The sequence below is a fragment of the Hyaena hyaena genome, unplaced genomic scaffold (genome assembly GCF_003009895.1).
Source record: "Hyaena hyaena isolate Hyena2069 unplaced genomic scaffold, ASM300989v1 scaffold_177, whole genome shotgun sequence".
NCBI classification, from domain to species: Eukaryota; Metazoa; Chordata; class Mammalia; order Carnivora; family Hyaenidae; genus Hyaena; species Hyaena hyaena.
This window is the reverse complement of record NW_024080810.1, coordinates 778,831-798,020: the sequence shown is the minus strand read 5'-3', so window position 1 is coordinate 798,020 and position 19,190 is coordinate 778,831. Positions and strand designations below refer to the sequence as shown.

General features: G+C 35.6%; 1 protein-coding gene across 1 annotated transcript in view; it reads left to right on the top strand.

The window, feature by feature from the left end:
- The window catches only part of LRRC69 (leucine rich repeat containing 69), an 82,754-nt gene extending 64,638 nt beyond the window's left edge, over positions 1-18,116 (top strand). Inside the window, exons 7-8 of the mRNA XM_039240588.1 lie at positions 7,575-7,754; positions 17,807-18,116. Of these exons, the coding sequence (XP_039096519.1) occupies positions 7,575-7,754; positions 17,807-17,917 (291 nt within the window). The 3' untranslated portion in view covers positions 17,918-18,116. The remainder of the gene's footprint in view (positions 1-7,574; positions 7,755-17,806) is intronic.
- The last annotated feature ends 1,074 nt before the right edge of the window (positions 18,117-19,190 follow it).

The following is a 19,190-nucleotide window of genomic DNA, read 5'->3' as shown; positions in this document are numbered from 1 at the left end:
AAGGAATTCATCACCACCAGACTAGCCTTGTAAGAAATGTTAAAGAGGATTTCCACTTTTGAGTGGAAAGGAAAGACTATAATGTAAGCAAGAGTAAGAAAGGTAGGATGGATAAAATCAGTAAAATTAAATATATATATAAAAATCAGACAAAGGATTCACAAAATCAAAGGATGTAAGGTGTGACATATACAGAAAACATGGAGGGAAAGGAATTTAATGTTTAGTGCTTTTAATGGGTTCAAACTTAAGTGACATTAATGTAATATAGGTTGTTTTATGCACAAAATATTATATGTAAATCTAATGATAATAACAAAATAAGAAACCAGTAATAGATGCAAAATCAACAAAAAAAAAGAGTCTATGTGTATCGCTAAAGAAAGCCAGCAAACCATGAGACAAGAGAGCAAGAGAAGAAAGGAACAGAGAAGAGCTACTCAAACAACCATAAAACAAGTAACAAAATGTCAATAAATACATACTTACCAGTAATTAATTTCACTGTAAATAGACTAAACACTCTGATCTAAAGACACAGTATGTCTAGAATAGATAAAAAAGCTAGACTTATCTATATGCTGCTACAAGGGACTCATTTTAGTCCTAAAGATACATGCAAATTGAAAATGAAGGGATGATTGAACACTTATCATGCAAATTGAAGTGAAAACAAAGCCAGGGTAGAAATATTTATATCAAACAAAGTAGACTTTAAAAAAAAGTTGTAATAAGAGACAAAGAAGGACACTAATAATAATAAAGGGGACAAACCAAAAAGAAGTTATAACAATTATAAATATTTATGCACCCAATATAAGAGCACCCAAGTACATAAAGCAGAAATTAACAAACATGAAGTGATCAATACAATAATAGTGGGGGACTCTAACATCCCACTTATATCAATGGACAGATCATTCAAACAGAAAATCAATAAGGAAAGAAGGGCTTGAATAATACATTGGCCTAAATAGATCTAATAGAAATATTCAGAACATCCATCGTAAAACAACAGAATACACATTGCTTTCAAGTGCACATGGAACACTCTCCATAAGAGATCACATTGGGCCATAAAAGAAGTCTCAACAAATTAAAAAAAATTGAAGTCATACAATATGCCTTTTCCGACCACAATGCTATGTAACTAGAAATCAACTACAATAAAAGATCTAGAAAGAACACAAATACATGGATGTTAAATAACATGCTACTAAACAATGGATGGGTCAACACAAAAATCAGAGAGGAAATAAAAAAATACATGAAGACAAATGAAAATGAAAACATAATGTTCCAAAATTTTTGGAATACAGCAAAAGCTGTTCTAAGTGGGAAATTTATAGCAATACAGGCCTACGTGAAGAAGCAAGAAATATCTCAAACTCTAACCTAAAGGAGAAAAAGAACAAAAACAAATAAGAAAAAGAAAGAACAAATAAAGTCTAAAGCAGTAGAAGGAAGGAAATAATTAAGATTAGAGCAGAAAAAAATGGAGTAGAAACTAAACAAGCAAACAAACAAGCAAAAAACCCAGGGAACAGATCAATGAAACCCAAAACTGGTTCTTTGAAAAGATCAACAGCATTGATAAACCTTTAGTCAGACCCATAAAAAGAGAGAGACAGAGATACAACAACTCAAAATCAGAAATGAAAGAGAAGAAATAACAAACAGCACAAAAGTGGAAAGGATTGTAAGAGAATAGTATGAAAACTCATATGCCACCAAATTAGACAACCCCAAAGAGATGAATAAATTCCTAGAAACATACCTCATAAAGTTGAATCAGGAAGAAATAAAAAATAGGACCAAACTGATTACCCATGAAGCAACTGAAACAACAAACAACAACAACAACAACAAACTCAACAAACAAAAGTTCAGGTCCAAATGGCTTCACAGGTGAATTCTACCAAGCATTTAAAGAAGAGTATGTATTCTCCTCAAACAATCACAAAACAATAGAAGAGGAAGGAAGGCTTCCAAATTTATTCTATGAGGCCAGCATTACATTGATACCAAAGCCAAATTAAGAAACTACTAAAAAAGAGAATATCTCTGATGAACATAGATGCAAAAATCTTCAACAACGTATTAGCAAACTGAATCCAAAAATACGTTAAAAAATACATTCACCACAACCAAGTGGGATTTATTTCTGGGATGCCAGAGTGGTTCAGTATTTACAAACCAATTAAATATGATACATTACATCAGCAAGAGAAGGAATAAAAACCATACGATAATTTCAATGGATGCAGAAAAAAGCATTTGACAAAGTACCATATCCATCCATGATAAAAACTCTCAACAAAGCAGATTTAGAGGGAACATCTCTCAGCATAATAAAGGTCATATATGAAAAATTCATAATGGACACCATACTCAATGAGGAAAAATGGACAGCTTTTCCCCTAAGATCAGAAACAACACAAGTATGTCCACTCTCACCTCTTTTATTCAGCGTGGTACTAGAAGTCTTAGCTGAGGCCAGCAGACAAGAAAATAAGTAAAAGACATCTGAATTGGTAATGAAGAAGTAAAAGTTTCACTATTTGCAGATGGCACGATACTATGTATAGAAAGCCCTACAGACCACAAATAAACTACTGTAACTGATAAATGCATTTTGTAAATTCTCAAGATACAAAATCAATATACAGAAATCTGTTGCATTTCTATATGCTAATAAAAAAAGCAGTAAAAAGAGAAAATAAGTAAACACTTTTATTTATAATTGCACCAAAAATAATAAAATACCTAGGAAAAAAACTTAATCAAACTGGTAAAGACATGTACTTTGAAAACTATAGCACATTAATGAAATAAATTGAAGATAACATAGGAAAGATAGTCCATGGTCATGGACTGGGAGAATAAATATTGTTAAAAAGCCATACTACCCAAAGCAATCTACAGATTAAATGTAAGAGCATTTTTCACAGAACTAGAACATCTTAAAATTTGTATGGAACCATAAAAGACCATGAATAGCCAAAGCAATCTTAGAAAAGAAGAATAAAACTGGAGGAATCTCAATCCCAGATCTCAAGATACACTACAAAACTATAATAATCAAAACAGTATGGTACTGGCACAAAAATAGATGTATAGACCAATGGAACAGAACCCAGAGCCCAGTAATAAACTCATGATTATGTGGACAACTAATCTACAACAAAAGAGGCAAGAATATGCAATGAGAAAAAGACAGTCTTTTCAAGAACCCAGAGCCCAGTAATAAACTCATGATTATGTGGGCAACTAATCTACAACAAAAGAGGCAAGAATATGCAATGAGAAAAAGACAGTCTTTTCAACAAATGGTAATGGGAAAAGTGGACAGCTACATGCAAAAGCTTGCAACTGAACCACTTTCATATACCATACACAAAAATAAACTGAAAATGGATTAAAGATTTAAATGTGAGACCTGAAACCATAAAAATCTAGAAGAGAGCACAGGTAGTAATTTCTCTGACATTGGCTATAGCAACAATTTTTCTCAATATGTCTTGTAAGGCAAGGGAAATAAAAACAACAATAAACTATTGGGACTACATCAAAATACAGAGCTTCTTCACAGCAAAGGAATCAATCAACAAAACAAAAAGACAACCTACTGAATGGGATGAGATATTTGCAAACCATGTATCTGATAAGGGGTTAATATCCAACAAATATAAAGAACTTATGCCACTCAACACTGAAATAACAAATAATCCAACTAAAAATGGGTGGTGGACATGAACAAACATTTTCCCAAAGAAGATACAGAGAAGGTCAAGAGACACATGAAATGATGCTCAACATCACTCATCATCAGGGAAGTGCAAATCATAAATACAATGAGATACCATATCACAACTGTCAGAATGTCTAAAATCAAAAACACCCGAAGCAACATGTGTTGGTGAGGAAGTGGAGAAAATGGAACCCTGTGCACTGCTGGCGGGAATACAAACTGCTGCAGTCACTGGAAAATAGTATGGAGGTTCCTCAAAAAAATTAAAAATAGAATTACCACATTATCCTGTAATTCCACAAGTGGGTATTTACCCAAAGAATACAAAAACATTAAAACAATAAGATATATGCACCCTATGTTTATTGCAGCATTATTTACAATAGCCAGATTATGGAAACAGTCCAACTGTCCGTTAATAGATGAATGGATAAAAGAGATGTGTTATGATTTAAATCACTTGATCTGTCAAAGAATTGTAGGGCTTTGATTTAGGCTATGCCTTGGTTAAGATTTTTATTGTTTTTAAGCTTATTATTTTATTTTTGGGGGGAGGAGGGGAAGAGAGAGGGAGAGAGAATCCTAAGCAGGTTCCATGCTGTCAGTGCAGAGCCCAATGCTGGGCTCAATCTCATGAACTGTGAGATCATTACCTGAACTGAAATCAAGAGGCAGAGGCCCAACTGACTGAGCCACCCAGGCACCTCTATTTTTTTTTGTTTTGTTTTTTTAGAGAGAGAGAGTGCCCAAGTGGGGAGAGGAACATTTATTTTTAAAAGGTATCCTAAATGATACTATTCATCATGCCAATAGTAGTTTACATATACTAGCAGTTCCAAGTAATAACTTTATATTTCAATGGTATATGTTATTCTTCCAAAGTAACATATTGGCAGCAAGTAGGAGGAGAATATAATTAATGGGTAGTATAAGAGTTATCAAGAGACATATCAAGTGCAAAAAATATGTTTGGTTCCAGAAATCATAAATGGAAAAAGTGAACTGTATAAATTGTGACCTTTTTATAGGTCCCATGTATTCCAGCAAATTTTTCTACCATCTGCTGCTTTGGGGAGTGGATCCTTATTTATTAGTTTTCTGCTTTATAGAGAGACCTAGCCATTGAGTTCTGGTAGCCATTGAGTTCTGGTATCTCTAAAATCATTATTTCATTCTGAATCACACACTATGCTCTGTGTAAGTAGTTAAAGAAAAGGTGATAAGAGACCTCTAATTTAGAAGTCCTGGTAATATTAATGTGAAAGAGCAATTCTTTCAGAAAGGATGATCTTATTATGTAACCAATCAGGAAAAAGAGCTAAAATGAGTAGGAGGTTATTCTGCTGAAGGATCAGACAGTTAAGGAATCTGTGTATAAAGGCAGCTTTCTCAGTTTCTCAAATGCTTGTTAAGTGAAAAGGATAGAATAATAAGGAAGAGAGAGACAGCAATTTATAGGATTTTGTTGTTATTTTTTAAGATTTTAATTGGGCAAATGAATGAAGATTATATATGTACATATGCACGCATGTATTTCCAAAGATTCCTATTATAGCCTGTTGTGGACTATTTTAATACCAGTGGGAAATCTTTCACTTTGTCCAGAAAAAAAAAGTCCCATAAACTATTAAAATTCATGCAGTGTTTGCATAGCCTTTATACAGGGCTTCCATGTTACCATCACAGACAATGAGGCTCATTTAGCAGAGTAAATCAAATGTTTGTTTTATTGCTTACTCAGTGAAGATTTGATTTTATGTATTATATAGCATTTACTTTAAAACGATGATGTTGTTATTGGTCATGGTGAAAGCCAGCTTATCTTTTCTAGCCACCCCTTTTGTTATTTAATATTATAATTATTACCAAAAGTTAAGTTCCTGGACATGGATAGGATAGGTTTAATACAGACTGAATTCTGAGATTTGGGTAATAGAAATCAGTACTGGTTGCTAATATGACTCTATTCAGGTACTCATTGCAATAGGTAACTTAAACCAGTGCATCTTAAAGTTGAGCAGGCATACCGATTACCTAGGGAAACTTGTTAAACTGCAGATTCTGATTCAGTAGGTCTGGAGTGGTGCATCTGAATTTCTAATAGGTTTCCAGATGATGCAGATTCTGGTCCGTGAGTCACAGTTCAAGTACTAAGGATTTAAGCATTAGTAAATATGACAGACTCAGTTTTTGATGTTGGGAGCCATTCTGAACTCACTAGTTGAGAATAACTCCTTGTGAGGTTAAGGCAAGTTTGCACGGTCTCTTGCCATCAGATGAGGACCTATATCCATCCCCACTCAATTGTTTCTGCTTGAGCGTTGACCCCCAAAGCACCTTGTTGATTGGCATCTGCGAGTGACTTATTCTGGCCCTCGTATGATGATTGCACCTTGTGAATGAAATTGTTGGAAAAATGTTGATGCTTAGTAATCTGGAAATAGTGGTCAGGACTGAGTAATCAATGACACAAAAGGTCAGCTATTGCCTTCAGGTTTACATTAATAAAATAATAACTTTGGTACAGACTGATGTACTATTCCTGGGCATGGATGACATTATAGGAACTATAAGCCTTGTGGCTAATGTTTAGATGTTTTCTTCTCTGGTTATGGGAGCAAACATTGCGTTTCCTGAAAAACCTGTTTTTCTTAATACTTCCCATTAAGTGATAAACAGGCTGTTGACCCCTGCTCACAAAGAACTAACTTTTGCCTTTACTAAAAACATTATCCTGTTTGTATTTGAATGCTAAAGATACCTTCCTTCCTCATATGATGAGCATGAGTACCCTTATCTAAGTCATAATTGTAAGGTTATGCATATCAATGTTCTGGAAAGTTTTTATGGATCAAAGAATTTATCATCAGAATGCCACATCTGTGCTATCCCCCAAACACTTAATCATAAAAATAAAGTTGAGCCCCAGTCAGTGCGGAGATGCCTGCCTGGTGACCAGAAAGAATTTCTTGGGGCTCTCTCATCCCTCCCTCGCCGACACCGTCCATCCTTCAGGGACCCCTGGACCTGCGGGAGCCCGATTCCTGCATTTTGAGTCCAGTCTGAATATTTGTACAGTTCTTGCTTCTTGTAATGAGAGGTATAAAATTTGAACCTAAACTTTAATAATGTAATTTTTTAAATCTTGGATTTATCTTTTTTTTTTTAATGTTTTATTTATTTCTAGGAGAGAGAGAGAGAGACAGCGTGAGCAGGGGAGGGTCAGAGAGAGAGGGAGTCACAGACTGAAACAGGCTCCAGGCTCTGAGCTGGCAGTCAGCACAGAGCCCGACGCAGGGCTCGAACCCATGAACCGCGAGATCATGACCTAAGCGAAAGTCGAACGCTTAACTGACTAAGCCACCCAGGCGCCCCGGATTTATCTTTTTTAAAAAATTATATATATATTTTATTTTGAGAGAGATAAAGAGAGCAGGTGTGAGTGGGCTAGGGGCAGAGACAGAGGGAGAGAGAATCCCAAGCAGGCTTCATGCTGTCAGTGCAGAGCTCGACACAGGGCTCTGTCTTATGAACTGTAAGATCATGATTTGGGCCAAAACCAAGAGTTGGATGCTTAGCAAACTGAGCCATGCAGGCACACCAATAATTATATTTTTAATAATTTGGATTCCTCTATGTAAGAGACATAGAAATATTAAAATGCAAGTAACTTCCTTTTCTTATATTATTTAAAACTAATTTATAACGCCAGTCATTGGCAATATAATTCATTGTATATATTATGAAAAGTTAATTTAACAAAAACTATGAGGAATAAGCCAAAAATATAAATTAATATAATTAATATAATTTTTTAATCTAGGAAATAACATCAAGATTTATAATGAATGAGCTAGAAGAAAAGAATCCTTTGGTAATGCAAACCATAGCATTGCATCCACTGGTCAAGAACATAATCTCTCAGAGAAGAAAATGTGCAATATGTGGAAAGTACTTTTTAACAATATGGCTAGAATGTGTTGAATTTGTTCCTCCGTCCAAGGTAAATAGTGCTTTTTGTGTGAATAGAGCATAATATCTCCTCTTATTCTTTGTCCTTCTCTAAGTGAACCAGTACTAACTAGATTTTTATCTAAGAATTGACTTGTATGATAGTATTATGTTTTTTATTGAGCTTTGTTGAGATATGATTGACACATAACACTATGTAAGTTTAAGGAGTAAAGCATGTGGATTTGGTACATTTATAAATTGCAAAGTGGTGTTGGGAAACAACAAATGGGGGGGAACTGGACAGTGACATGCAGAAGAAACTGGACCACTTTCTTACACCATACACAAAAAGAAATTCAAAATGAATGAAAGACCTACATGTGAGACAAAAAATCATCAATATCCTAGAGGAGAACACAGGCAGCACCCTCCTTGATCTTGGCCATAGCAATTTCTCACTAGACATGTCTTCCTGAAGCAAGGGAAACAAATGCAAAAAAAAAAAAACCTATTGGGACTTCATCAAGATAAAAAGCTTCTGCAAAGGAAACAATCAACAAAACTAAAAGGCAACCTTTGGGATGGCAGAAAATACTTGCAAATGACATATCAGATAAAGGCCTAGTATCCAAAATGTATAAAGAACTTAATATACTAAATACCTCAAAAAACATATATTCCAGTTAAGAAATGGGCAGAATACATGAACAGACATTTTTTCAAAGAAGACATAAAAATGGGTAACATACATGAAAAGATGCTCAACATCAGTCATCATCAGGGAAATGCAAATAAAACCACAATGAGATACTACCTCACACCTGTCAGAATGGCTCAAATTAACAACTCAGGTAACAACAGATGTTGGCAAGGTTGCAGAAAAAGAGGAGCCCTCTTAATACTATTAGTAGGAATGCAGACTGGTGCAGTCACTCAGGACAATAGTATGGAGGTTCCTCAAAAACTTAAAAAAAAAGAAGTACTCTACAACCCAGCAATTGCACTACTAGGTAATTATCCAAAGGATACAAAATTACTGATTTGAAGTACACATGTACCCCAATGTTTATAGCAGCACTATCAACAATAGCCAATTATGAAAAGAGCCCAAATGTCCATCAACAGATGAATGGATAAAGAAGGGGTGGTATATACACATAATGAAATATTACTTAACCATCAAAAAGAATGAAATCTTGCCATTTGTAATGACATGAATGGAACTAGAGTGTATTATGCTAAGTGAAATAAGTCAGAGAAAGATATACCATATGATTTTACTCATATGTGAAATTTAAGAAACAAAACAGATGAACATAGGGGAAGGAAGTAAAAAATAAAATAAGATAAAAACAGAGAGGGAGGCAAACCATGTAAGAGACTATAGAGAACAAACTAAGCTGCTGGAGGGGAAGTGGGTGGGAGGATGGACTAGATGGGTGATGGGCACTAAGGAGGGCAACTTGTGATAAGCATTGGGTGTTATATGTAAATGATGAATCACTAAATTCTACTCCTGAAACCAATACTACACTATGTGTTGACTAACTTGAATTTAAGTAAAATCTTGGAAGGAGAAAAATAAAAAGCCTGGGAGTGTCAGAAAATTGTGAGAAGAAAATTTTTGAAAAGGAAAATTGTTTTGCATTGAAACAACCACAGATCCTAACTTTATTAAAATAATTGAAAAAACTAAAAAAATAACAGAAGTATGTGATTTTGAAAAAGTTGTAGCAATGTAATTAGAGTAGGTGTATAGTATGAATTTATAAATTACACCAAAAAAGTAATAATATTTAAAAATTGAATTAAAGAAAATTTAGATTGAGGGGTAACTGGGTGGCTTAGTTGGTTAAGCATCTGGCTTTGGCTCAAGTCATGATTTCATGGTTTGTGAGTTTGAGCCCCTCATTGGGATCTCTGCTGTCAGCAAGGAGCCTGCTTTAGATCCTCTGTCCCTCTCTCTCTGCCCCTCCCTTAATCTCTCTCTCTCTCTTTCTCTCTTTCTCCCTCTTAAAAAAAAGTTAAAAAAAAGAGAAAATTTAGATTGGAATATATATTACCAGGTACTTAGCAACTGAAACATGGTATTTTCATGGGTTTCACTGTTTCTTGAGTGAAAACATGCACAAAAACACAGGGGTAATATCAGATTAACCATGTTGGTAAATGATTGCTTTCATATACTTTAGGATTTTGTGCTGCTTTCCCCACTTAAACAGAGATTATACAAAAACTAGTTTGTGTAGAAGCCTCCCTTTGTATTAGAAAATTTTAATATCTTAATTATCTTTTCAGGAACTAAACTTAGAGAATGCTGACCTTTAGAGTAAATACTTCATCATGACGGGAGAGCCCATTTGATAATGCCAACGTCTGGTCGCTCTATTGTGCCTTACAGAATGTTCTGTCTCTGACAGAGTTTGCCATCTGAAGGCACAGATGAAGGAGGGAGAAACTTGATGACAAATGGGTCTTTATTCTTTTCATAAAACAACTAGAAACAACCAAATATCAAATTGTAATTGCTTTTATTCAGGTGAATGTGAAATGCTGTGGCACTTATGAAATAGTGAGGTGAGGAAAATAGTTGATGAAGAGTTTTGCTCAATATCGATATTATTATTTACCATAATTCATCCAGATGCTTTTGTCTTTTTTTCAAATGTTATAACTCTTGCCATCTGAGTTCAATGAGTCCTTAGTAGTGATAGATTTATCAATAATATCAATAATTTCAGTGTAATTGATATTTAAGTATTAACTGCTAATGATATAAATCTTTGAAACTAATCCTTTTTAGTTACTACTAACTTGGGCCATATTTGAACTAGTGACTTAGAAGTAACCTAAATGGTCTTATAAAATCCTTTCCAAACACTTGAGAGTGATCCTGAGCTCAAGATATGCATTTGGTAGTTTTCATTTTGTATAGTTACATTAGTTGAACTTAACATTTCCCCAGATATCTTTAAAGTTGAAGAGTTTAGGGAGGGAACAGTTTGGAACATGAACTCTCAGCCCTGTGTAGAATGATGTAATGTAATTAAAACTACCCTCAAAAGAGATTAGATTGAGTAGGTTTCACTACAAATGAGTGAAAATGCTGATCTACTTTATGAAAATAAATGAAAATTTGCAACCTTAATTCCTTTTTTATGACAAGCTGCCAGTAATGAAACATAATATAAGATTACATTTAATAATTTTATTCATTACTTATAGAGCAAAATCTTACTTTGCAGTAAAAAGTTATTACTGTTTAGATACCACTGACATTCATTTATGAAACTGATCATTTCCACCAGCCAACTGTGAAAATGAATGTGGGTTTTAAAACATTTATGCAGTGGTTAGTCAATTTAATGTACATTAGGCACTAAGAGGATCAGAAGGCATCACATTTCTAATTCTAAACAGTCGTGAAAGTAATATGTATTTATTGTTCAGAAAAATTGAAATGGTGTGAATGATCCTTATTATTTTATTCAGAAATAGCAAAACAATTATAGTATAAATTAACTCACACACTGTATCTTGATTACTTCTATTCCTAGGGGAACTCATTGAATTCTCTTTTTCTTTAGAAAACTCTCACTTTTATCCTACTTCTTCTTCTCCTCCTCCTCCTCCTCCTCCTCCTCCTTCTTCTTCTGAGAGAGAGAGAGAGAGAGAGAGGAGGGAGAGAGACTCTTAATCAGGATCCACACCCAGCTTGGAGAAGTGGGGATTGAATCATGAGATCATGACCTGAGCAAGATGTTCAACTGACTGAGCCACACAGGTGCTCCTCCCTTTTGTTCTTAAACTGCTGGGTAGAGTTGCAGTTGTTTTCAATCTCTGTGGTTGGTTTTTCTTCTAAAGAACCTCAAATTGCATTCAACTTCAGTACATTTATCTGAAGCGATGCATCACCAAAATGTTTGAACCTCCCACGTGAAAGTCAAGGGGCATTGATTATGCAGAGGTGGGGCTGGAGAGCAGGGTCACTCTGTAGAGGACAGAATGATGCTTAGCTGGATGGGTGGCTGGAGCATGAACAGGATTGTCTTTCTGGTTTCTACTTTTACTGCAGTTCAAAGTGCCCTGTGGGTGGAATTGCCATATATTGTATTAATTAAGCCAAGATGCTTTTGAGAGTAAAAGTGAACATTATCCATAAATTGGAAAACCAGCAGGAAATCAGGACTGTCCTGGGAAAATTCAAATATATGGCTATACTTCTCAAACGGTACAGTTAACTTTAGAGTAGTGCTCATTGCTGGCTTTTATCACTGCTGATGTGGAGGAATTGTCATTCTTAATGTTCATCTTAGATTTTTAAAATTATTTTTGGTCACTCCATAAATATTTGCTTTAAAAGGGAAATTCTGGGGGCTAAGTACACTGCAAATAGGTGGGGGACCAAGTGGTCCCAAATGGATTGAAATCTAAGAGTTTAAACTCTAGAGATGCAAAAGACACTAGCAATAAAAACTAAAATGAGTGATAAGAGATTTAGTGCTTCAGGGGCGCCTGGGTGGCTTAGTCGGTTAAGCGTCCGACTTTCGCTTAGGTCATGATCTCGCGGTTCATCGGTTCGAGCCCCGCCTCAGGCTCTGTGCTGACTGCCAGCTCAGAGCCTGGAGCCTGTTTCAGTCTGTGACTCCCTCTCTCTCTGACCCTCCCCTGCTCACGCTGTCTCTCTCTCTCCCCTAGAAATAAATAAAACATTAAAAAAAAAAAAAAAAAGACTTAGTGCTTCAAAGTGGAGGGTGAGATAATTGTAGGTTGTCTGTCCTGGGAAGTGCCCAGAAAGGTACTAGGACTTTACAGGACCTTGATACAGGTAGAATTCAGATGCATCAAGAAGGAAGCAGAGGGGATATGTTGGGAGAAGAGAATGATATGGAGGAGAATGAATTTTGTTCATAAGTCAGCGAGTCATTTAAATTGGTTCATAGATGGAAATGGGAAGAGGAGACATTACTTAAAAAATGAGGTCAAATTCTATGAACCTGTAAAAGGATAGAATAAGGAGTTTGAATTTGATCCTATTAGGGAAATGGAGTCCCACTGAATATGTGGGGACAAACCAATGATATAAAGATATATTTTAGAAGGAACCATTTGGCAGTATTGTACAGGATTAATTGGAGCCTGAAGAGAAGCTGAAGAAAAGAGATCTATTAGTGGTTGTCTAGCATGGGTGTAAGGTGTAGTAGAAATGCAAGGAAAGGAACCTTCATGGGGAAGGAACCATACAGGACTTGAGTGGTTGGATAAAGGAAGCCACAGAAGGGTGTGAAAGAGAAAACCAGAAAACTCCAGAGGGAGCTTTCTGTGAGAGCAAGACCCCAGTTTTTATCTCAGACATACTGAGTTTCAAGTGATGTGTGGATAATTCAAGTGAATATGTTTAGCCAGTGGGAGACAGATCAGAACAGTGAAGCAGTGTATTTCTGTGCATTATCTGAAAATGTATGCACTTTTCAAAAACTGTTAATTCTTTCAGAGAGTTCTGCACATTGTTATTAAACCATAATCAGAACCCTTCTTTGGTAAAAGAAGCTGGGAGGCATGCTATGACTTAAAATGGATCAAGAGTTTGGTGAACTTAGATTCTAGTCTGGTCTCTAGCTTGCACTCTGAGGCTTAAGGTAAACCACCTTTCTTCTCACTATATCTGGACTGATTTCCTTATCTGGACCATGAAGGATGAGACCAAAGTCTCTTCTAGCTTCAGACTGTCCGAAGGGCTGTCATAGTCATGCTTTTCATGGTCCTGCTAATTTGGAACATGATACCGGTATTGGTTTCCTATTGCTACTGTAACAAATTGCCATAAACTTGGTGTCTTAAAAAAAAATCATTATCTTACAGTTTAGTAGGCTGGAAGTCCAACATGAGTCTCACTGAGTTAAAATCAAGGTGTCAGCTGGGCTACATTCCTTTCTGGAACCTCTAGGGGAGGATCCATTTTCTGGTTCTTTCCAGCTTTTAGAGGCCACTGGCATTTGTTAGCTCATGGCTCCTTCCTCCATCCTCACAGAAACATTAGCAAATATGGTCCTTCTCACATCACATCACTTAGATCTTCTCTTCTGCCTCCTTCTTCCATTTTAACAATCTTTGTGATGAAAAGCAAACCAAAACAATCCTTTTGATGAAATTGGGTCCATCCAGATAATACAGAATAATTATGGGTCTCTCAAGGTCCTTATCTTAATAACACCTGTAAAGTCCCTCTGCTATATAAGGTAACATACATATTCACAGGTTCCAGGGATTAGGACATGAACATCTTTGTGAAGGGTTGGGGGGACATTATTCTGCCTTCTACATACTTTCCCCAAGGAAACAGGAAACCATCTTACTCTTTTTTTCCTATTTCATATGCTTCATATAATACTGAAACCTTATTCAAAGCTTTATTTTATTCTGTGTGATATACATATTTTGTGATAATTTTTTTATTTATCAGTTTAAAAAGTGACAGTGATTATCACCAATAAGGCATGTGTTGAGTGATTTTTAAAAAAAATCTCAATTCTACCATTCAATAAATATAAAATTTAGTAAATATATTTTTTTAAACATAAAGTACAGAGCTACTTTTTCCTAAAATAGGGAAATATATTCATTTGCTTTATGAAAGAATGCACTTCACTATAAAGAGTGAAAAATTAGGGGCACCTGGGTGACTCAGTCAGTTAAACACCTGACTTTGGCTCAGGTCATGATCTCAAGGTCTGTGGGTTTGAGCCCCATGTTGGGCTCTGTGCTGACAGTTCAGAGTCTGGAGCCTCTTCAGATTCTGTGTCTCCCTCTCTCTCTGCCTCTCCCCTGCTTACACTCACTCACATTCTCTCTCTCAAAAATAAATAAACATAAAAATTTTTTTAAAAATAGTGAAAAATTTGCCTTTAGTATAACTTTTTCACATTTTAAAGCTTTTTGCTGCAAAGATATTTCAGAATGAAAGCATGCCTAATCATAGATCAATTCCTTTTCCTTTCCTAACTTCAGCTTGACACAAAGGGGCTTTCAAGTGTTTCAATTTCTATCTGTAAACAACCACCAAAGCAGTAATTATATTCCAGAGAGTCCTTAAGTTATTATGTTAACTTAAGTTTGTGAAGAGAGGCCCTCTATAAGAGGGTGTGTCATTATTCCTTCATGACATACTCATGTCAAATGGATAGTTGTCATACTGACAGAAAGCACTGTCATGATACCACAAGTGGGCATAGATATTTAAATGGTTTCAACAGGCCAGGTATTTGAGACTTTCTTTTTTTATAAAAATATTACTGAGTCCAATGACTCTAGGTAGAAAAGTATATGACCAAGGAATTATGTTGAGTTCATTTTTCTCAGTAGAATTTCCAGGAAACAGTTTATAGCCCTGAGAAATATTTCATCAGAAATAGTAATAATTAGAGAATAATTACAGGCAAAGTTTCACATTCAGTACAAAACTGATAATGGCCCTTGGTAAAATAAACTTCTAAAAAGTTAAATAAAACATTTTATTCTAACTAAACAGTTATATCCCCAAGAAGGCAAAAGGTGGGTACAGACACTTTGCACTCCTGCCTGCAGCAAAACCCAACTCAAATCCTGCCCATATAGTTTGTTAATGGCACAAGGGAAATGGCTAAAACCACAGTGGAAATAGAAAATGCCATCAATAGTTTCTATTGTACACTTTATACCTCATGGAGAAACTGGACAAAGCAAATCAGATTAACTCTATGGCCCCACTTGTTTCCTTGGTTGATATTTGTCTTTCTATAACCTCTTTGGCTTATGGTTCTACTCTTTGTTCTAGTTTCTTAAATGGCGGCTAAGTGAAGTGCATTATCATGGTTTATTTTGATAGCCCTTAGTTCTAGATGATGGGTACTACAGTAGAAACCAGAGGTAGCTGGTGGGATGAGTGGATTTTCTACCATCTGCAAAGGGAAAAAATACATTTAGCTTTGAGTGCAATTTCAACACTTTGCCATTATAATCTAATCGATCACTAGGAACTCATATAGATTTAAAATACTATACATAATGTGTGTATCATTAGAAAACTGATTATGAATTCTTCTTCCCCTAGAGTAATGTAGTCACATTGTTGATATCCCATGATTCAGCATTTTATGGTCTATGTTTTGTTTATACTGTGTTGTTTCCCCAATACCTTATGCACATTCCTGAAGTTTTGCTCTCATAGCTCACTCTTTCTGAATGTCCTTTGTGTCCTTTGTAGGCAGCCACATCCTAGTCATCCTTTAAAACCTAGCTCACTATTTTCTTATACTGTGAAATCTTGCTTAATGTACAGCCTAAGGTGGTGCCTCCCTTCTTGGAAAAATACAACCTATCATGGTGTTGAGTCTTATGTTTCTAGAGTTTTTTCGTGTTTATGTCTTAGCTTTCTGACTAGATGCTGAAAAGATTCTTTGAAGCAGAGATTATTTGTTATATATCTCTGTATCCTTGGCATGTTGCTTAATATGGTTCAAGTTTTAGGTTGCTTATAATTTGTCAGAACTTTTGGTTGCAAACTAAAGAAATCCAACTTATACACTAACTAATAGCAAGTAATAAAGAAGGCTTAGGAATGGGGTCTGGCTGAATATTTAGTCATGATAGATAGGTAACCCAAATTTATTATGAGGAATCTCTCCTATGTGTATTGTGTCTGCTTTCCTTTGTCTCCGTTTTGCCCTCATTGTATGCCAAACTTTGCCCTCTGGCAGTAGAGGGAGAGCTTTCCTCTCTCAGTAGATCCAGGAAAGCCCTGGGGCTGATGTTCTTTAGCTTTATGGGACTGTCCTGGGTTATGTTCCCAGCTTGACTTGTGTGGCTATGTCTTCAGCCAGGGAGTGGGATGAGTCATCTACTCTCTTCCATAACATATGCACTGAAATCAATGAAGGGGTGGTTACCAAAAAGAAACGATAGGCTTTTGTGCCAGCAGAATGGGGAATAGATGCTGGACAGACAAAAACAAGATGCTTATTGGTGATTTCAGTAAATGTTGGCTGATTGATCAACTAAATCTCCTTCTAGGAATGAAGTCAGATTTGTAGAGATTCTATACCATTTTCCACCCTCATCCAAAATATTTTATCATTATAATAGCACCATGTATCCTCTGAGCATTTCATAGTCACAGTTGGAGGTGGATGTGAAGGTGATATGATGTATGACTTGGACTCCCCACTGATTTGCCACCAAGGTTGAAAGGCTGTTACTCTCTCAAGGATGGACTAAGAAATGTGCTTAGGTATTTGAACCCTTAAATGGACCCTCACAGTTCTTTTGTGGAAGACTGAACAAACAGTAATGAAATTTCTCACTGTAGATTGTGATAATGACAGCCCAGTGGGTTCATGATAAAGGTAGCTTTGTCAACCAATTAAACTACTCTGTGGTGTGACTCTATTTTGGATTCTCTCACTAATAGCCATGTTGACTTCAGAAGTTGTTTATAAAGCATATAAATGATAATCTTTTGAAGTTGCCATTATTTCCAGTATTAGTGGTCAAGACATGTATACTACTAAGTTCGCTAACAGAGTTCTGACTGCCTATTTGTGCATGGAAAATGAAAATCAGAGATTTGAAGTATAAAAACTTAAATAGCATAGTGGGAAACTTGCTGAAGTCCAGCCAATAAAAATTTTAATGAACATTAGGAACAGTGAGCAAATAATAATTTCTATAGGAAATGGGTGATGGACAGACCAAATGAAGATATCCATTGGGGAGTTCAATAAATGTCTGCTGAGTGACCAATTTAACATCCTGTAGGACAGATGTCAAGTTTGTGTGGATTCTGTATTTTTACCTTCATCATAAAAACTTTATTGCTCGACAGTATAATAATTGGATAAAAGCATAGCCAATGCTTTATCATTTGAATTTTATTTAGTGTTGAAAATGCCTTTCTTAGCTAGTTAATTTGTTTATTTGTGTGTGGAAAAGGAGCAAATCAAGCATAAATAGAATATTGTATGCTTTAGAAATTAATGCTGTGAAATCCCTGAGAAAGTTAATATTTATTTTATTCAAAAATATTTGAATATTGCTTTAAAGTTATTTTTAATCTTTACCTTTTAGAGATGGAAGATATGCAGAAATCTACAGCTGGTACCTCTTCAAATATTAATTTGTTCTTACAAATGTTTTAATCAACGTGGCCCTAACCTCTTTGGAATTGCTCAAGTGTAGAGCCAGTGAGAAGCTTATTTAGAGCCTCACATGACTTGCCCCATCCGTTCTGCACATAGAATCAGATTATGCCCTACTTATGATACTGTGCTGTGTCTCTTCTCTTTGCCAATACATTAAGCAAAGGAAGAAAAATAATTTACTTGTAAAGATCCCAACCTAAGCACTATAGTCTACCTTTAGCTTGCTTAGACTCTAGGCATGCTGTTTCTTCTTTGACTTAAAAACAAAATAAAGAATGGAAAAATAAAGATCTGTGCAGCAAATGAGTGTTATTTTTCCCTGTCATTCTATAACTATGACCCTCCTTTTCTAGATAAGTATTAAGAGATTGTGTTGGAGAACAAAGATTTATTTTATGCATGTTTTGCAACTGAAAGAGAATTACTTTTTAATGCTAGACAGTTGTATCCCATTTGTATAATTTCAGCTGAGTTCTTATTTTTCAAGAGGCACTAACGTCTTATTGACTAAGATGAAAACCTTCATTCCACTTAAAACTGAGTAGAAGGCTGGAAACTCAGACTTTGTTACTCCTAACATCCCTTTGTTTCTACTTTTAACTTATTCTATCTTTATTTTTGTTTTTCACAATAAACCTACAGAAGCCAGGGCAGTAGCACTGAAATGAGAATTTGACTTATTTTCTCTGAAAGATGACAGAAAAGTAGAAAGGAAGTTACGAAAATGTACAGTATAACATAGACGAGTGATCATTTAAAAATCTTTTTTAATGTTTATTTTTAAGACGGAGAGAGCACACATACACACAAGTGGGGGAGGGGTACAGAAAATCTGAAGCAGGCTACAAGCCCCCAACATGGGGCTTGAACTCATGAACCGCGAGATCATGATCTGAGCCAAAGTCAGACTTAGCCAACTGAGCCACCCAGGTGTGCCAGACTAATAGTCTTTGGATGTGTGGTTCTGTCCAGCAGCAGCCATATCACTTGCAAACTTGTTAGAGTACAAATTATCTACCCCAGACCTACTAAATCAGAAACCAGGGGAGTATGGCTCAGTAATCTGTGTTTTAACAGACCACCCAGGTGCTTTCAAGGCAAAGTGTCATTTGAGAACCATAGGTATTGATGAAGAGAAATTTACTGTAGGTTCAGAAAAGCAAGAAACAATCATAATTTTATATTTAAATCCCACTAGAAATATGTTCCTTCATGTAAATATTTGATGGTACTTATGGTGTAAAGCTGAGTGGGTTCTCATCTTCCATATATTTTATTATCATGATACTTCCCTAACTAGGCCTTTTATT